The sequence below is a fragment of the Oryctolagus cuniculus genome, chromosome 10, assembly GCF_051225735.1.
Source record: "Oryctolagus cuniculus isolate XC-2025 breed Fujian yellow rabbit chromosome 10, ASM5122573v1, whole genome shotgun sequence".
In the NCBI taxonomy this organism is placed as follows: Eukaryota; Metazoa; Chordata; class Mammalia; order Lagomorpha; family Leporidae; genus Oryctolagus; species Oryctolagus cuniculus.
In genome coordinates, this window is record NC_142876.1 from 62,233,732 (window position 1) to 62,261,082 (window position 27,351).

Sequence of the window (27,351 nt, forward strand, 5' to 3'; positions counted from 1 at the left end):
CCCCACTGAGATCCAGTACCAGACAAGGACACCCACTCTCACCACTGCTATTCAATATAGTCCTGGAAGTTTTAGCCAGAACCATTAGGCAAGAAAAAGAAATCAAAGGGATACAAATTGAGAAGGAGGGAGTCAAACTTTCCCTATGTGCAGATGACATGATTCTATATATATGGGATCCAAAAGACTCCACCAAGAGACTATTGGAACTCATAGAAGACTTTGGTAAAGTAGCAGGATATAAAATCAATACACAAAAATCAACAACATTTATACATGCAGACAATGCCATGACTGAGAAAGAACTTCTAAGATCAATCCCATTCACAATAGCTACAAAAAAATCAAATACTTTGGAATAAATTTAACCAAGGATGTCAAAGATCTCTACGATGAGAATTACAAAACTTTAAAGAAAGAAATAAAAGAAGATACATGATGTTCCTGGATTGGAAGAATCAATATCATCAAAATGTCCATTCTTCCAAAAGCAATTTACAGATTCAATGTGATACCAGTCAAAATACCAAAGACATTCTTCTCAGATCTATAAAAATGATGCTGAAATTCATATGGAAGCACAGGAGACCTCGAATAGTTAAGCAATGTTATACAATAAAACCAAAACTGGAGGCATCACAATACCAGATTTCAAGACAAACTACAAGCCTGGTACTGGTACAAAAACAGATGGATAAACCAATGGAACAGAATAAAAACACCAGAAATCAATCCAAGAATATACAACAAACTTATATTTGACCAAGGAGCTAAAACCAATCCCTGGAGCAAGGACACACTCTTCAATAAAATGGTGCTGGGAAAACTGGATTTCTACATGCAGAAGTATGAAGCAAGACACCAACCTTACACCTTACACAAAAATCCACTCAAAATGGATTAAAGACCTAAATCTCCAAGAAGGTTGGTTCACACCTCCCTTAGGATGTACCCCATGTGAAGAGACATATAGTTCTAGGCCTCATAACTGACAGGGCCTTAAAGCCCACCAGGTTATTATAAAGCCCTTTCTGTCAATTTCTATTTGCCTCTCAATAAGAGAGCTTATTCATGGCTTAGACAGCACCTTTCTTAGGTCCTCTAATAATGACTCTGTCCTTTGTTCTAGACTCTATCTAGCCCATTTGGGACCTCATTCCTTTGTAATCATATCCTCTACTCTAATATCAATGGCTCTATTCCAGACCTGTATGTATTGATGGTCCTCTCCCCCACTTAATGTTGTATGATTGTTCAGGATTTTTTCCACAAACTCCTCTACCCACAAAAGATGAGTGACCTTTTTCCCAGTCTCAGTTGGGATCAGCTTTAAACCGCCTCCATCAAACAGCAGTCTTCACAAGGATCCAGAGAGCCCCCCTCATTTCCTCTCCTCTATGAAATCCTCTCATTACTTGGTTAATGCTTCTCTTAGGATAATTGGTTGCTATTCTCACCCTGTCTTTTATATTACCATGTCTGTTTAAGTATTTATAGAGGTTGATAATGGAACAAACCAAGGCCTTCAGTAAACAGGTAGACAACCAAATGCTGCTACAGGGATATACTAGGCTCCCCACCCAAGAGACAATGGTTTGAGACATCACCCCATGCCAGTGAAGAGTACCTCATTGCCCCATGTCAGCAGAAAGTAGCTCTAAAGACAGATCATCGTCCCTCTACCCCTTCTGGACTTTTGAGGCTAATGTAATCCCATACAACTCCTGCTTTATAAAAAACAAGTGGGGGAATGTTAATAAAATGGCATAGTCTTATCTATGGTGCAATCTACACCCTGACAGCATCCTAGGCTCTAGCTCCTGCCTCCACTGCTGGAAACCAGGTGGCCACATGACCCAACCACCAGTGTCAACCCCACCCCCACCCTAATGAGATTCACTGCTCCTGCTTCCCTGCTGATCCCCCAGCAAAGTTTTAAGAGGACCAGTTCCTGAACACGTGTCTCTGTTTTCTCTTTCTCTCCTACTCTCTCTCTCCATCTCCTGATCTCTCTGTCTCTCTCTTTTGATCTCTCTTACACTTTCCATCTCTCTCTTTTCCTTCTTCACCCCTTCCCTCTGGTCTGTCAGGTTTCCCCCAATAAATCCTTTTCCTTACAAAAAAAAACCTAAATCTATGACCTGATACCATCAAATTATTAGAGAACATCAGGGGAACCCTGCAAGACATTAGCACAGGAAAACAGTTCTTGGAAAATACCCTAGAGGCATAGGCAATCAAAGCCAAAATTAACAAATGGGACTACATCAAGCTGAGAAGTTTCTGTACTGCAAAAGAAACACTCAGGAAAGTGAAGAGGCAACCAACAGAATGGGAGAAATAATTTGCAAACTATGCAACTGATAAAGGATTAATAACCAGAATATATGGGGCCTGCATTGTGTTGCAGAAGGTTAACACCCTGGCCTGAAGTGCTGGCATCCCATATGGGTGCCAGTTCAAGACCCGACTGCTCCACTTTCTATCCAGCTCTCTGCAATGCCAGCTTAAATATTAAAGTGATCATATTAAGTTTTAAAGTGAACATATAGATAGTATTGAGTGTTAAAGTGATCATATAAATAGGATCATGTGTCTGGTAATAATTAATTGATAGAATTAAGGAGGAGAGAATGTTCTAACATGGGAAGCAGTGCACACAGCAGGTTCATAGAATGACAATCTCTTTAAGTAACACTCTAATCCCAGAATCAGCCCTTAAGGCATTCGGATATGGCTAAAAAGCCCATGAGAGTTTCTCAGGCATGGAAAGTCAATACACTGTGGCAAAAAATGTTCTACATGAAGGAGCTCTGTGAGTGAGCCCCCAGCAGAAAAAAGTGGCCATCAAAGAAAGATGTAGTTTTCTTAGAAGGGAGGAGAGAACTTCCACTTTGTCTAAATATTGACAGAGTTTGTGGATTCAGAAGGCTTCCATAGCTTAGGCAACTCATGTCAAGTGCCTCTAGTGGTCACTGACATCACACATAAGAGAGTTAACTGTTAAATTAACAGCAGGAGTCACTGTGCACTAACTTCCCATGCAGGACCTCTGTCCTCAATGAGTTGTATTATGAGAATTAACTTTAAAACTTGTTCTCAAACAGATTTTTTGCGTGTAAGAAAATTATTGAAACCTTCACTTAGTATAGAGTTGGTCTTCTGTTTATAAAGTTAGTTGAAAATGAATCTTAATGGAGAATGGGACTGGGAATGGGAGAGGGAGGAGGAGGAGGGGTGGGAGTGTGGGTGGGAAGGCAAGTATGGTGGGAAGAATCACTATATTCCTAAAGTTGTACTTTTGACATTTGTATTCCTTAAATAAAAGGTTTCTTTGCAAAAAAAAAAAAAAGTGACTCAATCAGGAGCTTGTCCTAGGAAGGATCAATGGGAAAGTAGGATAATGAGAGAGAAGGTGATTACTACCAGGAGGCTGGGATTTGCCTCACAGTTGGCCCACCTGAGGGAAAAGGGCACTGTGGTATTTATGCCCCAGCTTCTATTCATAATTGTTTGAAGACTCTCCTAAAGCCATGGCTGCCTGGCACTTCCAGTTGGCCCCTTATGTAGGCTTAGTACACAGCTGTAGCTAGAAAAAGACCCACGGCAAAACACAAAAGCTATTTGCATCAAGAAGCCATCTGTGCATAGGGAAATGGCAAGTGCTGAGGGCATATGGATGGACGGCAACAGCAGTGGCTATATATATAACTCAATTAGTGACGTATGCATTCGAGAGTGCAGAAGCACCAATTCTTACACACAAGTGTCTAGCATATGGGGAAAGCACTGAGTAATAAGTTAAGTAGAAATCAGCTAAGAGAGGAGCTACTGCACAATGGTAACTTGCTTTAAAAATTGAAAAACACCATGGGAACAAAACCATTCTGTCTTCTCTTATTAACAGTGTGCTACCTGTGACCTAAGTCTAATGATCAATGGAATTTGTTTACTCAATGGGAAAATCTCAAACGGGCCTTCACACACAGAGTTGATGCCTGGCAGGCAGAGGGGGGAAAGAATGAGAGAATAGTAGGTTGCATCTCTGATCAAGAGGTTATTCCGATGGAAGAGAAAACAGTAAAGACGTACCTATATTGTATTTAATGTATTTTTTAAGTTAAAGAAAGAAAAAGAATATAAGTGGAATACAAAGAAATTGCTAATCTTTAAATAACTCTTTATCCCATTGTTTTCCCGTAAGACTGAGAACAGGAATTCTGAAACCTAACAGAAGTTTGCATCCTTGCACCCACTGATTAGATATTTCAACTTGAGATCATACACATTCTCTTTTCTTTAACAGATTAAGTCGTTTGCATGATGTTACTTGCCTATCCACTGATTTTTTTAGTTCAATTCCTATGCTATCAAGATAAAACAATTTGGAGCCAGGGTTGTGTGCAAAGAACTGACACCTGCAATGCTGGTATCACATATTACAGTGTGGATTTGAGTCCTGACTGCTCTGCTTCCAATCAAGCTCCCTGCTAATGTGCCTAAAAAAGCAGTGGAAGATGGCCCAAGTGCTTGGTCCCCTGTCACCCATGTGGGATATCAAGATGGAATTCCTGGCTCCTGGCTTTGGCCTGGACCAGCCCTGGCCATTGTGGCCATTTGTAGAGTGACCTAGGGAATGGAAGATATTTCTTTCTCTCCCACTCTCCCTCTCTCCCTCCTCTGTCGCTCCCCCTCTTCGTGGAGGAACGACACAGGACCCTGCGCTGTTCTTTCGTCTGCTCGGCCCTCCCCGGGTTTGCTGCTGGTTCTTCCCGGGTTGGCTACCGTCCCTTCCACCTCCGTGGAAGGGCGGTTCCCCCTGCCACTTTCCCCACTTCCGCAGGGGAGCGGCACACCGCCGGCCGGCTCTCTGGGGGGCTGCACAGATGTTCCTTCAGCTAGATGTTCCCCTTAGATGTTCCTGGTGCATGCCGTCTCTCTCCTCCTTTATAGTCCTCCTCCGCCAATCCTAACTCGGCTGCCCACACGCCGAGTACGCTGCTCTCCTCCAATCAGTAGCAAGTCCTACAGTTTATTGGTTGAACTGGAGGCAGCTGTGCGGAAGCTGTTTACTTCTCTCCCAGCGCCATATTGTGGGAGAGCAGATGCACAGAATAAGTCTTAATTCCAGTAACTCAGTCCAGTCCGGGCTGCTCCCCACAGATCCCCCTTTCTTTTTATTTTTTGGCGTTGATACACGCCTGTCTTCGGTGTCCCGCGGCACACACTCTGCTCTACTTGCTAGAGTTGCCACAGGTTCTTACAAGTCCTATCAGGCAAACCGAATCCGGGTCCTCTCTTCGCCATGTTATGAGGAGGTTTTTAGGCGCTGATGCGTGCCTGTGTTCGGTGCCCTGCAGCGCATGCTCTGCTCTGCCTGCAGGGGCTTACAAGCCCTAACAATCAGGCAAACCGAATCCAAGCCTTCTCATTGCCCTATTGTGGGGGAGGCCTTACTGATGTTAATTCGTGCCTGTCTTCGGTGACCTGCGGCGCATAAGCTGCTAGCTGCCCGCAGGTGCTCATCGCCTCACTTAATCAGGCAGACTGAATCCAAGCTCTCTCATTGCCATGTTGAGGGGAGGCCTTTCTATTTCTCTATTTCTCTATCTCCGGGCATTCCTATTTCTCCCATTCCACTTCTATCTTCCAGCATTCCTATTTCTCTCACTTTACTTCTAAAACTTCTGTTTCTCTTATCCCCGCAGCTTCCCGGCTGCGCCCGCCCCGAGGCTGCTTCTCCCCGGCTTTCCAGCTGAGCCGCTTCAGCCCGCTTTGCGCGCACACTCCACAGTCTCGCACTTAACCCTTTCGCGTCTGAACCACGGCCTCGCGCCAGCCCCGTTCCCTATCTATTCACGCCCCGTGCTCTCTCTGCACGCGGCGGCTTCCGCGAATGTTTCCGCCACCACCGGCATTCAGTCCAAGTTCCCCGGACTAACCTGGCGAATCCTGGCGGCCCACGTCTCTGCCTCTGGTTCCAGATCTTCGCCTCTTGCTCCCCGGGGTGACTTGAAGAATTCCAAGGTGGCTTATGTCTCCGCCTTGGCCTGCACTCGCGGCTTCATCCTCCCTAACATTTTTCTCTACCCGGTATGTTTCCTTAAGTTTTCTTCCCACAATATTCCTCTCATTTCTCCTGGCTTCTCCCCACAGTCCGTATCCGAGTCCAAGCCTCCTCCAGGTTTCACTTTCGCTTTCAATCTCCTAGCTTCCCCACCATAGTCCGCATCCGAGTCTATGAAAGCTTTCACTTTCGCTTTCAATCCTAACTTCTTTCCCACAGTCCGTATCCGAGTCTATGCCTAGGCTTTCAATAGCTTCTGCCGGCACCTTTCTCATCCGGCTTTCCCCTAGGCTCTTTGCTAGTCTCTCTCTCCGGTATTTTCCACTTCTTCCCGTTTCTTCCCTCCTAGGTTTCCTATCCGAGTCACGGCACCATTATGTCGCTCCCCCTCTTCGTGGAGGAACGACACAGGACCCTGCGCTGTTCTTTCGTCTGCTCGGCCCTCCCCGGGTTTGCTGCTGGTTCTTCCCGGGTTGGCTACTATCCCTTCCACCTCCGTGGAAGGGCAGTTCCCCCTGGCCACATTCCCCACTTCCGCAGGGGAGCGGCACACCGCCGGCCGGCTCTCTGGGGGGCTGCACAGATGTTCCTTCAGCTAGATGTTCCCCTTAGATGTTCCTGGTGCATGCCGTCTCTCTCCTCCTTTATAGTCCTCCTCCGCCAATCCTAACTCGGCTGCCCACACGCCGAGTACGCTGCTCTCCTCCAATCAGTAGCAAGTCCTACAGTTTATTGGTTGAACTGGAGGCAGCTGTGCGGAAGCTGTTTACTTCTCTCCCAGCGCCATATTGTGGGAGAGCAGATGCACAGAATAAGTCTTAATTCCAGTAACTCAGTCCAGTCCGGGCTGCTCCCCACACTCCTCCCTCTCCCCCTCTCCCTCTCTCCCTCTCTCCCTATTTCCCTCCCTCCCTTTCCCTCTCTCTCTCTCCCTCCCCCTCCGACTCTCCCTCTCCTCCTTTGTCACTCTTTCAATAAATCAACAAATCTTTTAAAATATATATAATAATTTACCTTCTTCTTAGCCATAATTTTCACAGTTATATAATATCCATTCCATAGCCACACTCTTTTTCATTAGTCCTTTGGCCACAGCCCCTTTACTCCTATGATTTTATTTTAATTCATCTTGCTTTAGTGGAAGTTCATGGTTTTTTGACAAAGGAATTTTAGTATCAGTTGACTACCTTTAAGTTTGTGGGTGTCTTTGATACTTGGGTTTATTCTTCAGTGACATTGTTTAGGAGTAATAGCCTTACTTCATCCTTTCCCTCCTTCAGGGCTCCCTTGTAGCTGCATCGCCTTCAGAGTAGGCCACTGAATATTGCTATCAAGTAGTCGGAGGCCAGCATAATATTTTCCTTTGTAAATGACTTTCTCTCTATGCAGAAGTTTCAAGAGTTTGTGTTTTATTCTGAAAGTTTTGCTATTGAGCATATTGTTTCCATTTCCTAGAATATGATATGAGTAGACATCCATGTACATGCATGTGTATGTATATATATATATGTGCATGTATATATATGTGTGTATATATGTAAATATAGATAGATAGATAGATAATCATGCTTTTTCCTCTCCCTTCCTTCCTTGCTTATGTTAGTAGAAACAAAGGGTCTGTTTCCATGGGGGTGGAGTCACCAAATAATCATCCTCAAGGGAATCTTTATTTGTGACAAGTAAATGAGACAGTAGAGAGGTATAATTCCTTAAACAAACTGTATCTTTGAGTACCAGTCTGCCAGGGTTTCCATAGCAAGAGTTAGGGGAGTGTCCAGAATACAGAAAAGGAGAAGCAGGAAGACCTCCTGCTCAAGCAACATCCACCATCATACACTGTGTTCAAAGTCTGACTCAGACAGGTTTCTTGGGCTTTCCTTGTAGTGGCCTGCCATCACACCCAATATGATGTTTCAAGATAAACTTTCCTAGAACGCTTTCTGTAAAGCAAGCTCAAGTGAGTAAATTATTTCAGATTCTCTGCCTGGGTACCTGTGCCCCTGTCCTGCCTAAATCTTACTCTCTTGATCACATTTCCTTTTCTCTTTCTTCATTTCTGGAAGATTGGGTTGCCACTCTTGTCTAAGAGGAACTCCTTCGGTTTCTTCATCTTCCAGTAGCTACTTCCACTACACTGTAACCAGAAGACAAAGGATAAAGTCTCACACGTCATCCTTCATTCTTCACACATGCCTGAGGATTTCAGGCACTTGCCAACGTGGCTCGTAGGGAACATGAGCAAGAGGAATGCATGTCCACGCTGTACTGTGATCTTCCTTTTTGTTCCCTTTGGAGTTCCTGTGTCTTTCCTTAGCTACCATTTTTAAGGTTAGTAGCACTGAGCTTTTTCTATCAATAAATATTTCTGCTGGACTTTCAGTATCTTTGTCAAATTTTTTATTCAATAAGCATTTTGTAAGGCAGCTTTATTCTTCCGTCTTCTTAAAAAGTGTTAATGAATCAGTTAATTTAAAAGGCAGAGTGGCTTTTCTCTTTTTTTTTTTTTTTTTTTTTAGTTGGGCCAATGGAGTTATGGGGGGGGGGGCATTGTAATCCATAAACTGTACTTTGGAAATTTATATCTACTAAATAAAAGTTAAAAAAAAAAAAAGGCAGAGTGGTACGCGCATGTGCAAGAGAGAGACAGAGTTCTTCCATATGCTAGTTCATCTCTAAATGGTTCCAGCAGTCAAGGCTGGACCAGGTAACAGCCAGGATCCTGAGAACTATGGGGACGAGAGAGAAAGAGAGAGAGAAAGAGAGAGATTGAAGTCTAAGAGCCAGTCGGCTGTTCTGTGTCTACACACCACATTCTCTGCCCTGAATAAATGATTACAGGAAAGCCTAGTGACATGAAAGGATTTCTCTAGTTTACCCCAGGGATGGGCAAAGCAAATGTGAACAGCTGGACACACAGAGCTGGGAAGCCAATGTATGCTGTATCTCATAGTAAATCAGGAAAATAAGACAGTAAATAAAATGTTCCCATTAATTCCTAACACTAAAAGCTAGGTTATGTACAAACCTTAATCCTATGTCAAATGAAGTTCTTCAGGCCCCTTGTATGAGGCACTTCAAAAAGTGCATGAAAGTTTATTTTGGTGAAAAAAGAATGAGATCCATGCATAGTTTTTCAAAAAGCCCATTTTCCATGAACTGTTTGAAGACTCCTGAGGGTATGGATTTTAAAGTATTATACCAAAATAAATATCTTTTAATTCCACTTTCTAAGAAGTTTTTAAAAATATTTATTTTGAAAGTCAGAGTTAAAGAGAGAGAGAGAGAGAGAAAAAGAGAGAGAGAGAAAATCTTCCACCGCTGGTTCATTCCCAAGATGATCACAATGACCAGTATTGGGCCAGGCCGAAGCCAAGAGCCAGGAGCTTCATTCAGGTCTCCCTCAAAAAGGTTCAGGGGCCCAAACACTTGGGTCATCTTCTGCTGCTATGCCCAGGCCTTTAGCAGGGAGCTGGATCAGAAGTGGAGCAGACAGGACAGGAACCAGTGCTCAGATGGGATGTCAGCATCTGCAGATAGTGGCTTTACCTGCTGCACCACAATACTGGCACCTCTGAGAAATTTCTGAAGTACCTTCATAAAACCCAATAAATTTATCTTCATATGGATAGTTTGTAGGTGTAAGCTCAATGAATACATTTATTCTTATGACTGAGTTTTCCTAGGATTTTGCCAATATGGTACCTGTCTAATGAATGTAGGAGTTACTTAACTTGCTTTTGTCCGCTAAGAGTTTCTCAGTATCTCAGTTCTTGGCTCTAGACTTCCTATCTTGGAAGATATCATAATAGACACTTGACCTTCCAGATCCACTTACCTCTACTTCCTGAGAGCAAAAAGTCTTTCTTAACATAGGTTGGTTTCCATTCAAGCCTTAGGAAGTACCATCCCAAGACACTGACAAGGAAGAGCCCATAAACGAAGCACTTCCCCTGGCCATGAAACCAAGGATTTGAAAACAGACTTTGGAAAGACTAGAAGTGGCTGGCGCCACAGCTTACTAGGCTTATCCTCCACCAGCGGCACCGGCACTCAGGGTTCTAGTCCCAGTTGGGGCGTCGGTTCTGTCCCGGTTGCTCCTCTTCCAGTCCAGCCCTCTGCTGTGGCCCTGGAAGGCAGTGGAAGATGGCCCAACTGCTTGGGCCCTGCACCCGCATGGGAGACCAGGAGGAAGCACCTGGCTCCTGGCTTCGGATCGGCACAGCTCCGGCTGTTGGTGACCATTTGGGGAGTGAACCAGCGGATGGAAGGATGGAAGACCTCTCTCTCTCTCTCAATGTCTAACTCTGCCTGTCAAAAAAAAAAAAAAAAAAAAAAAAAAGGAAAGACTAGAAGTGTCTTACACTGGTAAGATCCACATGCAAAATGAGAAAATGAGCCAAACATTAGGGATAGAAAATTTTACTTACAAGGACAACGTATTTCAAAGCCGGATATATTTTATTTATAAACATTTAGACACAGAGGTTGACAAGATGTTCTGAGGATCCCCAGTTCATTAGCACAGACACATCAGAGAGGAAAGATAGCATGTTGATATGTTTTGGCCATTTGACAATGCAAACCAAGGTTGGTTATAGCCAGACATTTTAGGAGATGCAGTGCCTAGTCACTTGAAAACTATAAGCATTGGGTTTATTTTTTACTTGTGGGCATACCTGAATAATTTCCCTGAATGCCTTCATTCCCTCTATCCATGCTAGGCAATTGTATTATGCCAGTTTTATGACTTTAAGTCAAATTAAATTCATTCTTCAGTTGCCATTTGTTCTGCTAAATTATATTTATGTAGAAACAATATTTAACTCAATACTTCTGCTTCTTCCCTCATCCATTCTCTCATAAAATTTATTCCATCTATGCACAGTAAAGATAGTCTTAATAGAGTTGATAAGAGAAGTTTCTCAATCATCTACAATTATCTTCAGTGTCCATTCTGGGAAGCGCAACATATTGTAATTTTAAAAGTCTATCTTAATATATCAATCACATTTTATAATATTTTGCTTTAAAAAAACTTTCAAATTTGACATTGATATTTCTGAAGCCAGAGTTTTTAACCAGGGCCAAAGTCTTCCTCCGTGCCCAGTAGCACCACTCAGTCACTTTTGTGAAGCCCAAGAAATAGTATTTTAATGACTTTAGACAAACATGCATTATCCACATAGAGATGGAACAGGAAGTCATGCTGTCACAACAGAGATGGCATTATTTACACACATACACACTTATCTCTGTGGCCGCTTCACAGTACTGTCGCTTTATTATCCCACTGAATTGTCATGCCACAGAGACTTGAAAGACAAGGTGTTCTATATCCTTAACAAAAAGTGTTATTCCTGACCTGTATGATTTTCATAATATCAAAAAATCTGATTTATGGAAGAAGAAAGTTACAAGGGTTAAAGTACCAGTGCAAATGCATAGTCTGATGACAACTCAGTATTTGTAAGGCCCTAGAGTTCCTGCCAAGGATGCTACACCCCTTAATCACACCAGACTCTGATTATTCAGGATGCACAGTAGTGGAGGAAAACTACAGTGCTGGTTCTTTATGAGGCTGGTGAAGAATCGGGTCATTGGCAGGTCATGTATAGATTCATTTGTGTTCTTTCATTTAATCCTGGAGATGGGAAAAGAAATCTGTAATATTCCCGAGAGCTGGGATTAAAAGACTGAGTTCTTGAAAATCCTTAACTCCTCCCCTTTTAAAAGTAATATAAATATATGCCTTGCTATGATCCTCAGGGACTTGGCCTTACAATTTGTCTTTGCTGAATTGATCTTGGACCTGAACTCACTTCATAAAAGCCTTCAACTCCATATTTGAAAGGAACTAAAACTACATCCCCTCACCTTTCTAGCATCTCTTAAAATATTGTAAAGTTCACAACTCTGTACCCAACATATCAGAACAACAACCGAAGACTGCTGATTAAATTCACAGAAGAATACGTGAAAGGCAGAGTAAATAAAAAAGACTGAGAATCCCAATTGGAAAGAATAGAAGGGAAGAAGGGAGGGAAAGAGAGAAAGAGGAGAGAGAGAAGAGGGGAGGGGAGGGGACAAGAAGGAAGGGGAGAAGGAGAGGAGCAGAGAGGAAGGGGGAGGAGAGGGGAGGAGGGAGGAAAAGAGGGAAGAGTAAAAGGAGGGAAAGGAGAAAGGAAAGGAGGGAGGGAAGAAGGGGAAGGAAGGAGGGAAAGAAAGAAGGAAGGAGATTGGATGAGTAGGGGGAAGGAAGGAAAAAAAGATTGACTTAAACTAAATTGCGCTGCAAAGCTATTTCTGCAATTTCAGGGCCATGTTTTGCCCCAATATGTGTCAGAGGCACTGCATAAATGCAATCAGAATCATCTAATGCACGTTTTCAGAACTGCTTCTCAGACAAGGGCAAGTGTAAACTCATTCTACTACTAGGTGTCGGTGACACTTTGGTTTGCTTTACTGGCAACGATTTGGCGACGCATCCTATACTAAGAGGAAGGCTGGAAACCAAGCGTATGACCAGAGCCAGATCTACTGCGTTACTTCTTTTCGTGCTTCTTGGTTAACTCTCCCACACCCAGCTGGAAGCAACCCCGGCTGTCACTGCTTCTGGCGTCCCTCCGCCGGCTCTCCTGGGAGACTTGCCGCACAGCCTGCAGGATGGCATTCTGCACAATCTGCTTGCTGGCATTCTGCAGCTTCACTTCTTCAGGCTCGTTTCCAGGTTTCTCACCTAGCCAAAGACGTGAAAGGCGGGGGAGAAGGAGAGAAATTAATCTCAGGAACTATGACATGGAGGGGTCAGAGAGAAAGGTGGGAGAGAGGGGGAGACAGTAGGAACAACTGCAGTGGCCCAGTTACCTGAGCAGAGCCCTCTGCAGCACACACAGCTCTTGTCTCCCCTTCCTCCCTCCCAACAGAATCTCCATTTGATTTGCCCAAGAAATGCATGCAACTTATGTTTTTTACTAGCTAGAACCTTCAGCTGCTAGAGGTGGTCTTGAGACAGTCCTGGCCCAAGAGGACCTCTTGCAAAGTTTTTGGAGAGGCGCAGACTCTTGCCTTGTGGCTGTTTGTTCCTTCCCCCTCCTTCCTACATGCAAAGCAGACACAATGCCCCCTGGTGATGCAGCCATCTCCCTGTAAGCTTGGAGGGGAACACCAACATTCCAGGTGTGGTTGGGAAGAAAGAAATAGCCCAGCTTGGAAGGCATCTTTAAGCAACAGTACCAGCTCTGGATCACAAACTTACAAGCTTTTTGCATGTTATGAAAATAAAACTTTTTTGTCTCATGCATCATTATTCATAGGTTACCTGCTGCCAAAAACATATCTAACATATATAATAACATATTCAAAATGTTTGTGGAAAAAGAAATTCAAGATATGCTGATTTTGGGGCAAACATCGTTTAGAAGGAGCCTAGGACTCAAGTGATCAAAAAGCCACTATATTAGTTCTCAGATGCCCACCTCCAGGCCCTACTCATGTCCAAAAAAGTACATAATATATTTAATTAATATTAATGTAAATATATAATGGCAATATAATAGTATAAAATAATAATTATATATAAATATAATATATATGAAATATGTATAGTTACATATATGAAATATTGTTTAAGGAAAATGAAGTCTTGAACTCTATATTTTATGCAGCAAGCTTAATACAGCAAGATGTTCATTAATCTAACATTTGATGAAAGTGCAATCTTGAACATTTTTAATTTCACCTGCTTACATTTATAGTGATAAACAGAATTGGCATCAATCCTTATTCAATAAGGTCTTGCCATTTGTTTCCTCTATTCAGATTTTCTGCTTCCATGAAAATATACTTAACATGGAAAATAGATGGCTTACACCAAGGCTGATAAATTAACAACAGAATTTATATACCCATGAGAAAAACAGCACATAATATTGAGTCATTCTGAAAGATCAAGGAGGGTCTTATCTTTTTAAACAAACAATGGTCATTTATTTATCACTTCTGTCTATCTTCTAAAGTATTTACTGTCTTGTATCTTGTCACAAGACAAGATAAATTTATTCAAAACAAAGAACAATAGAGTGAAGAAAAAAAGCAGGATAAAATGAGCTATCTATAGCAAATTGAACAGAGATGTCCAGAACTTTAATGTACAGCTGAAACCTTTTCTTAAGATTTACTTATTTATTCATTTATTTGAAAGAGTTACAGAGAGCGAGAAAGAAGGAGACAGAGAGAGAGAGAGAGATCCTCCATCATTGGTTCACTCTCTAAATGGCTGCAATGGCTGGCCCAGGCTGAGGCCAAGAACCAGGAGCTTTTTCTGGGTTTCCCACATGAGAGCAGGGGCCCAAGAATGTGGGCCATCCTCCAGTGCTGTTCCAGGTGCTTAAGTAGGGAGCTGGATCTGAAGTGGAGATTCTGGGACTTGAACCAGCACCCATATTGCAACTTTACCTACTATGCCACAGCACCAGTCCCATGAATGAAACATTAAAGGGGCAAAGAAGAATACATTAAATATTCTCTGTAGAAGAAGAGTGTATAGTAACTAACAACATTATGAAACACTAGGGAACAGCCATTAAGAATATGTGTTTTGGGGCCAGCACTGTGGTGCAGTGGGTTAAGCTGCCGTCTGCAGTGCTAGCATCCCATTTGGGCGCCGGTTCAAGTCCCAGCTGCTCAAGTTCCAATCCAGCTCCCTGATAATGGCCTGAGAAAGCAATAGAATATGGCCCAAGTTTTTAAGACCCTGCATCCATGTGGGGGACCCAGATGAAACCCCTGGTTCCCGGCTTCAGCCTAGTCCAGCCACTGCCATCACACTCATTTGGGGAGTGAACCAGTGGATGGATGATGTCTCTCTCTGTCACTCCTTTCTCTGTGTAACTCTGGCTTTCAAATAAATAAATAAATCTTTTTTTAAAAAAATAGATAAAGCTTAGGAATATTTTAAAAAGGAGAATATATGTTTTGAATCACAACACAGCTGAGTTCAAATCTTTTCCACAACTTACAGTCATGGAATCGTGGGCAAGACATCTCATTTCTGTAAGCCTATGACATATATGTAAAATGAGAAAGTAGTACCTTTTTAGGGTGACTGCTAGAGTATTAAGTAATATAACATCTGTGAGCACCCTGCATGGGTTTGGACATCCAGTAAGCACTTAGTAAGTGTCTACCATTATATATTAGGATATGCACTAAGCTGTTCTAACAGCTAAGTTACTTGAGCTAAACTGTCAAGTTTATTATGATCAGGAAGTCAAAGGCAGGATTACCAGACTGTGTTTAGAGGAGCCTTCGATGACTAGAAGATTGGTTCTACCAATCCTCGTTGTGAGTTGACCCTGTCTGCAGTGGAGGATGTTGGACAAAGAAACTGACAAGTGGTTGGAACCGAGGAAGAGAGGAATAAAGATGAGAGGTAAAACCACACTGAGCACTTATAGGAAATAAAAAACAAAAGAGTTACACAAGCCAGACACAGACGCACATTTGTGGGATTGGCTCTTTGGCATAGAGGAACGATACTCTTTCTGTACCTTAAGCTATAGGTCAGGGAGGAGCACTAACTAAGAAGCTGTCCTGGCCAGATTTACTCGAACTACTCAGCTGAGCCTCAGAGCACAACTGAGAAACTAGAAGAAGCCAATAGAGCTCATTACTGCCATACCCAGATTATCCTGTGCCATGAGATGACCTTAGTTCTCCAGGTGCTCAACCAATCAATAGGCTCCCATGCCCTGGAATCGGCCAACTTCGTGGCATTAACTTACTCTTGGTTTTGTGTTTTTGTGATGTTTTTTTCATGATTTAACACTCTGCCTTTACTCCAAGGGCTTTCCAGCTAAGGTTCTGCCTGCAACTGATTGACCCTAGCTCTATCTTCCGCTGAAATTCCTGAGAAGACTGTGGACTCAACGCATCACCATTATGCCTTAGGCCACTTCTTAGCATAGCTAGAGACTGAAAGTATTCACAGCTTATTCAGCCCCAGTGAGCTCTGGGTGGAATGATCAGGTCCAGAGGCGAAAGCACAGCTGCTTAGGAAGGAAGGAAGGACCTACTCAGTTCTTTGCCTTGCCAAAGCAATGGACAGAGCAGGCATTCACAGGTGTGTCTTTGATGCTCCTATTGCATTCACTTGAAGGGACAGAGACCCTTAATATAAGTACAGTGTGAAGAAATACATGGTAGCCCAGCAGAAAGCAGAGTGTCAACCACAGAAAGCCTTGGAGTGGCATTTACTTACATGCATTGAATTTACCTCAATGTAATGAATCATCTAGCCATGGTGGGTGGCCTACTGCCTAGTTTTACATGATGCAAATATCCTGTAGCCTAATTAACATTTACAACTCTATTTTTGTCTCTCACAAAAGATTTTGAATCAATTTAATTAGCTTTAAATGCTTAAATGCCCAATATAAGTACAATGAAGTCAAGCATGTGATGCAACTAATTTTGCCTTCCGCATCTTTTCACTTCTACTTATTACACATTTCCCCCTCCACCCATGCATCTGCATGGTCCTTGCTTCCTGATGACCACCCAGCCCACCCTATGGGGATCCAGTCTCCAACAGATCACCCTGAACTCTGAGTTGCCACCTCTCTCCTCAGGGCTTCTGTTCCACCTCCATTCTCTCCTATCACAGGGAGTGTTCCTATCTGGAAGAACCAGTCAATGACTTTCTCTGGATCACACAAAGAGGGTGGCAGAGATTGCATCCTAAACAGAGTCTCTATCTCTCATCCCTTTCCACTGGGTCACTAAAAATGTAAATTACAGAAGCCTCTGTTAGGGCAGGATAGAGCTCAGCTGCTGGCACCCATGCCCACTCTCTAAGACACAGTGCTGCTGATGGTAACCATCAGATTGCTTTCCGTGAGACCATAAAGACAGTGTCATCATTCATCAATGACTAGCATACAGAACACAGAGCACAAGACCTATTTCTGATCCCTTTAATAATAGAGTGAAAGTCTTTTTCCAGCTCTGTAGCTACAGGAATTTTCCACAAAGGACCAGATGTTAGCTCTTACTCATTTGCGCCAATTGCTAATGAGTCTTCCTGGCTGTCCTGCTTTGCTACCAAACAAGCTAAGCTTAGGTGACTTCCCAACAAGAAAAAAAATCACAGCTCCTGAGTTTCCAGCTTGCTTCCATCCCCACTGTTCCCCCCTTGCACCTAACCTAATCAAAAGCAGCATTTTAGAGCCTCCAAAAGGTAGATTTGAGACCCAGATGCCAAGGCAGGGGTTGGCAAGTACAGGACTTTTCTAAGTCATATGTGAAGGAGGCCCCACTGTTCCCACCATCCCATCAGATCAGGCATGGGACATAAGAAGCACCCATGACTCTGTACATACCATTCATGCTATTTCAGAATGTGAGATGCCTCTCATGAACTACAGGAAGGTGCTTATTAAAACTTCCTACAGAAGATGAGTTGAATCAGAAAGATATTTAGAGAGCACCAAATTTATGGACTATGGGCGGCAACATAGCCAACAGGGCCAACATGTATCATTCATGCACACACTCATTCATAAAAGTAAGGGTCACTTAAAGAAGCCCTATGCACAGGGTATTGGGGATTAGAAGGTTGGGCAGAACAGTCACTGATTCTACCCTCCTGGAGCTTATGGTCTTGTGGAAGAAGATTCAGATGGCAATCAAAGAATCAAGCAAATTAATCATTTTGACCTGAGACACATGCTACGTAGAGGGCACAAAGATACTGCATTAGTAGGTCACAGTTCTTGGAGAAGCCATAAGGAACAGTGCCAATAAAACTCAAAAAGGGAATGATCATTTTAACCTAGGAATCACGCTTTTGTATTTTGGCAAAAAAAAAAAAAGAGCAAAGATAATTTTGAGGAGGAATAATGACTAAGAAAGACCTAATTTCTCAGGTTTTTAGTCTCAGCTATAAAGGTAAGCAATTTCCTAAGTGTGGTATTGGTATAGGGATGGAAAAATTGGTCAATCAAATAAATAATCCTGAACAATGTCCCATACATGGACACCTAATTTATGAAAAAGTGAGACTGTCATGTAGTAGAAAATGGATGGTATTTTCAATCAAAGGAAAGGGGTCATATTCCTCATTTAGAAAAACAATGAACTTGAGTCCTTTATACATAAAAAAGAAAATAGTTCCACGTAGGTTATCTATATTTGAAAAGTGACGCCAGCAGAACACAGAGGGTTTTTTTAGGGCAGTGAATCTGTCATACATGATACCATACTGATGGATACAGGTCATTAGACATTTGTCCAGACCAGTACAATGTGCAACATCCAGAGGCAACCCAAATGAAACTACAGACTGAGTGAAAACTATAGTGTCAGTGTGGATTCCTACCTGTGCCACCCTGATTAGCAGTGTTGACAACTGGGAAGGTTGGGTGTGTGTAGTAGCAGTGAGGTGGACAGGAATTCTCTGTGTCTTCCTCTCAATTTTGCTATGAACCTAAAATGCCATATATATATATATATATATACACATATATATGCTGGTGCTGTGGTGTAGTGGGCTAAAGCCTCCACCTGCAGTGCCAGCATCCCACATGGATGCTGTTTCTATTCCCAGCTGCTCCACTTCCTATCCAGCTCTCTACTATGTCCTGGGAAAGCAGTAGAAGATGAACCAAGTATTTGGGCCCCTGTACTGCTTGGGAGACCCGGAAGAAGCTCCTGGTTCCTGGCTTCAGATCAGCCCAGCTTCAACTGTTGCGGCCATTTGGGGAGTGAACCAGCAGATGGAAGACCTCTATCTCTGTCTATCCCTCTCTTTGTCTATGACTTTCAAATAAATAAATTAATTAAAAATATCTATTACATATATATGTGTGTGATATGTGTGTGTGTGTGTGTATATATATATATATATATATATATATATGAGAGGTGGGAGAGAGAGAATTTTTAAAAAGGAAAGTAAAACAATCAAGCTTTGTGATCTAGGAGTAGCCAAAGATTTCTAAACCAGACACCAACAGCGACAACTGCAAAGAAAAACTGATCCTGGGCTGTAGGACCCTGAGGAAAACACAGACACGAGGGAAAGGCTTTTCATTGGAGGATGTTGAGGCAGGGAACATGCATGTGAAAATGTAGTCTTAGAATTGCTTGAGGGGTCAACGTGGCATGGCCAGTCAAGCTGCCAACTGCAGTGCTGGCATCCCCTATGGGCTCAGGTTTGAGTCCCCGCTGCTCCACTTCTGATCCAGCTCTCTGTTATAGCCTGGGAAAGCAGTAGAAGATGGCCCAGGTCCTTGGGACCCTGCACTCACATGGGAGATCCAGAGAGGATCCTGGCTTCTGATTTCAGACGAGCCCAGTCCAACCTGTTGTGGTCATTCAGAGAATGAACCAGCAGATGGAAGATCTCTCCTCTCCCTCTGTAGCTCTGCTTTCAATTAAATAATCTTAGAAAAAGAAAGAACAAGAAATGCTTGGAATGCTTCATTTTCTGAGCACCTAAACCAAAATTTAACCAAGACTGGGTTATAAGTTCGGAGTGACCCAAAAGCCAACCTGCTTAATACAGAAACATAGATTTTCCTCCTTTCGCCCGGAAAACCTGAGGACAGCAAACGCCTCCCAGGAGTTCCTGGCTTCTTGCAGGCGGTGGAAGCTCTAGAATTCCGGGTAAAGAAAGCTAGGAGTGGCCGTCAGAGGGTCAGAGGCCAGGGCCAACCCAGGACCTGTCTCCACGCTGCCCGTGTTTTGTCTCATTCAAGGAGGAGCAAGCAGGTGGATGGAAGAGGGCAGGCAGGTCTTGGACACAGCTGTTGCCCGTTCCATTCACCTTCTCTAAGTGGGTCACTTTCCAGATCGGACGCTCAGAGAGCCGCCGAACAATCCCTGCAGAGCCGAACGGGGCGGGGGGTGGGGGGGTGGGGGGTGGGTTGTGCTCTCTCTCCAGGGACGTGCAGGGAACCAGGATGCACAACCCACGCTGAGGCCATCAGGGAAACGCGGAAGTCAGATACGCAGGAGATAGAAAAAAGGGGCACCATAGGACCTTATGCATTAAAAGAAGCGACAAAACTGAAGCCCGAATGGAAAGCAGGGCGACCCCTGGAAGTCAGGGCATCGCACACTTTCTCCCTCACTGCAGGGCGGGATCCTGGACTCCAGAAACGCAGCTCCACCCTCGCTGAGCACAGCTGCCTGCCGGTCCAGGCACCCGGGTGCTTCCGCAGTCTCTGCTGCCCCCCGGTGGCGGCTCCTACTGTTACCGCAGCCCTAGGGGACCGTGGTTTTTGGCTGAGCTGTCTGCCCAAGCTCAGAATTTTTCGTGAGAAAAATTGAAATTAAGACACAGCAATTCCCATGCCCGTACACACTGCACAGCCTCCTCCATTATCAACACCCCCACTCTCAGAGTGACACATTCGTTCGTATCTATGAATCTGCATCATCACCACCCAGAGTTCACTGTTCACTTTAGGATAGACTCTCAGTGCTGGACATTCATGGGTTTGAATGAAGGTGTAGTGACACATATGTGTGGCATCAGCCAGAGAAGTTTAACTACCCTAAAATTCCCATGTCCTCAATTGTTTTCCTTTTCACATATAGATATGAAACAACCTACTGGGAACTGACTTTTTTTCTGTATAAAGTAATCAAGTTCATTGCTTTTTCTATATTAATAACTATGAAGGATGGAGGGAGAGAGAGAGAGAGATCCTTGAGTTACAAGACAAGGGTATGGTTTTATTTTCTCAAACACATTTAGCGTTGCTAGCACTCAATGGTACTCTGACCACAAAAACTCTTTATGAGGCCATTTATAAATTTGCCCTCCCATGAGCTCTGATGTGGCTGGGAATTCAGTCCAGAGGTTTCTTGTCCTCTTTCAGCTAAAAATTACTTGATTGTATTACCATATCTCTTAATTTTTTTTTTGACAGGCAGAGTGGACAGTGAGAGAGAGAGACAGAGAGAAAGGTCTTCCTTTGCCGTTGGTTCACCCTCCAATGGCCGCCACGGCCAGCGCACTGCGGCCGGCGCACTGCGCTGATCCGATGGCAGGAGCCAGGTACTTATCCTGGTCTCCCATGGGGTGCAGGGCCCAAGCACTTGGGCCATCCTCCACTGCACTCCCTGGCCACAGCAGAGAGCTGGCCTGGAAGAGGGGCAACCGGGACAGAATCCGGCACCCCAAGCGGGACTAGAACCCGGTGTGCTGGCGCTGCAAGGCAGAGGGTTAGCCTAGTGAGCCATGGTGCCGGCTATCTCTTAACTCTTTAACAAAAGATTCTGAATTCCCAGGAAAACTAGCCACATGCCTTTTGGGAAGGAAGAACCAATATTAGCAGTATGAATGATTTCATAGGAATACTTTAATTTTTTAAAAAGAAAGCAAAAAAAAAAAAACCATGCTATCCTGCTGTCCTCCCTAAAATGCCCAGCACAAGGCAAGCAGGGAGCCTAGCCTTTAAGATAGTGGTCAAGATGTATGCATCCCATGTGAGATTACCTGGGTTGCATACCCAGCTCCACACCTGATTCTAGATTCCTGCTAATGCAGACCTTGGGAGGCAGTGGTGATGGCTCAAGTGATTGGTTTCCAGACATCCATGTGGGAGACCTGGATTGAGTTCCTGGCTCCTGGACTCCACACTGCAAAGTATCCTAGGAGTGAACCAGCAAATGAGAGCCTTCTCTCACTGTGTGTGTGTGTGTGTGTGTGTGTGTGTGTCCACCTCTCAAATAAGTTAAGTTGAAAATGAACAGCACAATCCTCACAATCACCATGTTTTCTGCTAAAGAAGCAATCAAATTTTCAGGTGTGATAGGTCATCATAAAGTTCAAGTCTAGAATTTAACTAATCTCTCAAAAGTCATTCTTAGTCCCTGGAGGAAGTAAGTATATGGCAAGAATCTCAAGAGGCTAACCAGAGGAAGATTATCAAGTAAAATAAAATCCTTGCCACCCTCCTTGAAGGAGCAGCTCCAAATCTTTGGAAGATGATTGCTTTGTTATTCAGAACATCTCACATATCCCCCTCCTGACACAATGACAAAAAGAGACTGTGAATTCAGTAGTGCTTTCAGGTGAATCTGAATAGTATTAATTGCAACAGCCCTCATATATGTTTGCAAAATCGCAGGAGATGTGTGGGCCATGCATTCCAAGTACAGGATGTTTGTGGTTAGCTATGGATCCCTGTTCCTTTTAACAGCCCCATGATGCCCAGAGTCTTTCTTGCTCCCCCAAAAGCTAGAGGCATTAGACACACTTCAAAGCAGACAGGCCAGCCTTGGGATGCAGTGCCTTAAGCCACCACCAGTGACCCACATTAGAGCCCCAGGTGCTCCATTCTGATCCAACTCCCTGTTAATTTTCCTGGGAAAGCAGCAGAAGATGGCCAAAATGATTGAGAGACCCTGATGGAGATCCAGGCTCCTGGGTCCCTACTGGCTCAATCCCAGGATGTTGTGGCCATTTGGAGAATGAACCAGCGGAGGAAAGATCTCTGTGTGTGTGTGTGTGTGTGTGCATAGCTGTGCCTTTTAAATAAATTAAAAATTTTTTAAAAAGGCAGACAGATGTCTTAAACCAGTTCCTAATGATGAATCTGTAAAACCATAATGGGGGTAGGAAGCTAGAAGCCTTCCAAGAACCATCCTGAAATTCTGGCTCCCCCTAAATAGTCACTCATGAAACATTTAATAAATGCCCAATTCTGCCAGGTTTATATAAGACAGGCCAAGAGTGCTCATGACTCCTAAAAGTGCCACGAAATATTTTAGCAAATGAAAGCATTAACCAAGATAAAGAATTGACTCTTTCCAGATTTTAATAGAAGCCCAGAACAATATCTGGCATCTGATTGGGGTATGCCCTGCTAACCCCTGGAGCCAGGATTAGAGCTACACATTGTAGATTCATGTCTTCAGTCCTTTCTATGACACCTGCCTGCTGCCACTGTAGGAAGGAAGTGAAACAGGGAGTTGGCAACCAGCATAGAGCCCAGAGATGACCACCTTTTCTGCATTCAGTGAAAAAAAAACACAAACGTATCCCCCCACTCCCATGCTGATTGCTTTCCTCCATATCAAATCACTGCCTTGTATTCAAACCTTCTAATTGGCTCTTGACTTGCTCCCTCTCTCAAACAGCAGCCAGAGTAACCTTTCACAATGTAAACCCAGGGGCCAGCATTGTGGAGCAATAGATCAAGCACTATTTGCCAGGCCTGCATCCCATATCGGGTGCCTGGGAAGCAGCAGATGATGGCTGAAGCACTTGAGTCCCTGCCACTCATGTGGGAACCCAGGTGGAGCTCCTGGCGCCTGGCTTCAGCCTGGCCCTGCTCCAGTTGTTGCAGCTATCTGGGAAATCAACTGCTGGATGGAAGCTGTGTGTGTGTGTGTATGTGTGTGTATGTGTGTGTGTGTGTGAGAGAGAGAGAGAGAGAGAGAGAGACTGAGACTTTGCCTTTCAAATAAACAAGTAAATGGAAATAAATAAAACTTTTTAAGTCCAGCCATTCACTCAAAACTCTTCATGGTCCCCCTGCAGTTGGAATGGACTCACCTATCTGCTCCCCCACCTCACACCCTGCCCCTTCCCACACTCAGATGCTGCAGACTTTCCTATAGCTTTGGATTCAATTCATCACAGGTAAGATATGAATGCATGCATATCCAGTTGCCACTTACTGCACGACCTGTGGCAAGCCAATTTCCTCATCCATTAAATGGGTACAAATAGCTCCTGCAGGTGTGTCCATCCTCTCCCACTGGAGCACACCCCCGCCAAGAGGACCTCTCCGATCGGTCTTGCTCACGACAGTGTCCCCAGTGGGCACTCAGCAAGCATCATTCAATGAGTGGCTACTGTAGTAGCTTTCCATTGGCTGAAACATTCTTTCTCCCTGCCCTGTCTACTCCCGTTCATTGGCTGCTCTTGACCTGCTCTGCAGTGCCCACTGTTTGGCTGCAGTGAGAGCTAAAACATAGAGGAGGAAACAGCTGAAGAAACTCACTGTTGGCCCCAGCTCAAGCCTTCCACGTAAGAAGCAGGGAGCACACTGGCCACGGGATTAGAAAGGCTGCTCCGATTTCCAGCCACATAGAACCAGACCAGTTTGCACTGTGACATTTTACAGCAAGTTTCTCTCTCTTACCAGCTGCCCGTCTTGTCTTCTTCATTCTCCTCCTCCCTCTGCATCTCTGTGAGAGTCCTTCTCAGCTCCCTCCATCTGGTTGTCCAAATTCTTTTCAGAATGGGGCAGAGTGAAAATAAGCTCACCCCCTCCATTTAGGCAGAGCAATGTTCCCAGGGGATTTTGTGCCTCTGGGCCAGTGAAGCCAAATGTATTGTGAAAACATCATCCACAAGTTTCCAAACTCGCTGAACCCTGCACACGTTGCTACGATGGAACTTCAAAAAGTCCACGGAAAACAGAGTTAAAAGATCACTGTATTTTGGTGCGAAAAATTGGAAATCCACACACAGTTTTTTCATAACATGCATTTCCCAAAAACTTTTTAAAGACCGTGTGCGGAGTGAATTGTGTCTTGCTGACTCTCAGGCTCTTTAGCAAGCCTACTGAACTTAGAAACATCTACCGCCTGGGGCACTGAGACTGAATTCCTTTCTGTGTGTGCATGAGAAAGCACAGACTCCCATAGTTCAATCACATAATAGATAGGTGAAAACATTTGACATTTCTTTAAAGCAGAGGAATGGGAAGACAAGTTATCATTGCTTCACATACAAATTGGACAAAGGCATGCAAAACTCCTGCCCTAACTATGAGATTCCTATGGGCAAAATTCCAGTACACGTGGCTGTTCTTATAGTGTCTCTTTCTTTCTAAAATCATCAGAATCTTGGCTCTTTTTACTGTGTTGGGGTTAATTAGAAGGAGAGAACAGGTGGCTGGAAATAGAAAAGGAAGTGAAAAATGGGATCAGATGTTTTATGTCTTTGTTTTTCTCCAGTGATATTTCAAAAGGAAAATGAAGCTGAAGAAAAATAAACCCAGACATTAGCAATGTTTGTTAGAGCTGAATGACAAAAGCCACTGTCACATGTTTCACTCTGTGTCTTAGGGAAATCTTGGCTGCCAGGGTCAAAAGCTACAGGAGGTAAATGCATTGAGCTCTTAGTCTGAGATCCAGATATAGAACAAAGATGGGAGGAAGGCAGGGAGGGAAGGAGAGCCAATATCTCTGAAGATGCCAGTCAGGTACCCAAATATAAAATTAAATTATATGCCTCCAACTGCCATTGTAGATAGTGAATTAAGAGTTTCTAGTAAGCAAACTATGGTAAATGAAATTACTTGTACAAGGCTTAATAACCAGTAAACCAATTTAAGATGCAATAGCAGGCCTGGCCCTGTGGCATAGTAGGCTAAACCTCTGTTTGCAGCGCCGGCATCCTATGTGGGCATCAATTCGTGACCCGGATGCTCCTCTTCCCATCCAGCCCTCTGCTTATGGCCTGGGAAAGCAGTGGAAGATGTCCCAAGTGCCTGGGCCCCTGCACCCACATGGGAGACCTGGAAGAAGCTCCTGGCTTTCGGTCAGCACAACTCCAACCATTGCAGCCATTTGGGGAGTGAACCAGCACATGAAAGGCCTCTCTCTCTGTCTCTCCCTCTCTATCTATAATTCTGTCTCAAATAAAAAAAAAAGATACAATAACATATAATGATGGTACTGTAAGCAATGTCATGCTGGCTTCATTTAGTGAAAAAACAATATATTTACATTTTTTCTTTTTTTAATTTTTTTATTTTATTATTTGACAGATAGAGTTAGACAGTGAGAGAGAGAGAGAGAGAGAGAGAAAGGTCTTCCTTCCGTTGGTTCACCCCACAAATGGCCACTACAGCCGGCGCTGCACCGATCCAAAGCCAGGAGCCAGGTGCTTCTTCCTGGTCTCCCATGCGGGTGCAGGGGCCCAAGCACATGGGCCATCCTCCACTGCACTCCCAGGCCACAGCAGAGAGCTGGACTGGAAGAGGAGCAACCGGGACTAGAACCCGGCACCCATATGGGATGCCGGTGCTGCAGGCGGAGGATTAACCAAGTGAGCCACGGCGCCGGCCCCATACATTTTTTCTTTCACCTTCTTTTCTTCAGCCACAAATTCTTCTATTGTAATTTTTTTTCAAATATTTATTTATTTGAGAATTCCCATCCATTGATTCACTCCCCCAGTTCCCACAGTAGCCAGGGCTGGGTTTGGCCAAAATTGGGAGCTACAAACTCAATTCAGGTCTCCCATATAGTTGGCAGGAATCTAATTACTTGACCATCCTCCCAGGGTCTTCATTAGCAGGAAGCTAGAGTCAGGAGCCTGAGCCAGGTATTGAATCCAGCTACTTTGATGTGGGATGCAGGCATGTTAACAGCTAGACTGAATGCCTACCTCTTCTATCACAGTGTATTTGCTTCACTATCAGCCAATTCAAAACTAGATATTGGGCAGATCTTAGAAGCCAGCTGCGTGACTCTCGAATCACACTTTCTTTCTTGCCATAGGTAAACGCTCTCCTGTATGTTCTCATAATTAGTTTCTTGCTTTGCTTTTATATCTTGTCATAAATTGATGTTATTGCTTGTAGCTATAGTTTGATCATTTTCACTGTTATGTAGAGTTCCATTGAATAAAATGATCAAAATATCTAATCCAGTCTACCTATAATAGAATTTGGCTTCATTCCAGTTTTGGGCTTTGTTAAGTGATTCTGCTGCACACATTCTTTGCCTTGACTGCAGATGTGTAGGAGTTTCTAGAATCCAGAAGTAGAGGTAGACTTCTGGGTTGTAGATAATGAACATGGTGAAATTTACTAATTCTTGGTAACTTGCTATCCAAAGGAATTGTACAAATTTACACTCTCAACATCAAAGGTCATACCCACTTTCCAAACTGCAGATCATTGCATAATATGTGTGATATTTTTAAATTTTCCAATATGGTAGCCCTGTAATTATATCTCATGGGTGTAATTCACATTTCCCAGATAATGAATGAGACTGAGTACCTTTTCAGAGATTTATTTATTATTATGATTTTCCCTTTTATAAAGCACCTATTTAAATTTTTGCAACGTTTCTATAAATTGCTTTCCTTTTCCTCAGTTTTGTATATTTTCTGGATGTCCCCCTTTGTCAATTTTATGTGCATCAAATATATTTGTGGCCCTCTTTGTGGCTGCTTTAAAAATGTGTTGTTCTCAGGGCCAGCATTGTGGTACAGCAGGTTAAACCACCCTGCCTGGGACACAGAT

The 27,351-nt window shown here is 43.7% G+C and overlaps 1 protein-coding gene across 2 annotated transcripts in view; it reads right to left on the reverse strand.

Annotated features, from left to right (window-relative positions):
* Positions 1–10,476: 10,476 nt before the first annotated feature.
* The window catches only part of AKAIN1 (A-kinase anchor inhibitor 1), a 55,886-nt gene continuing 39,011 nt past the window's right edge, over positions 10,477–27,351 (reverse strand). For both annotated transcript variants that reach the window (XM_089305288.1, XM_089305289.1), the window contains exon 2: positions 10,477–12,803. In XM_089305288.1, the coding sequence (XP_089161414.1) occupies positions 12,610–12,803 (194 nt within the window). In that variant the 3' untranslated portion in view covers positions 10,477–12,609. The remainder of the gene's footprint in view (positions 12,804–27,351) is intronic.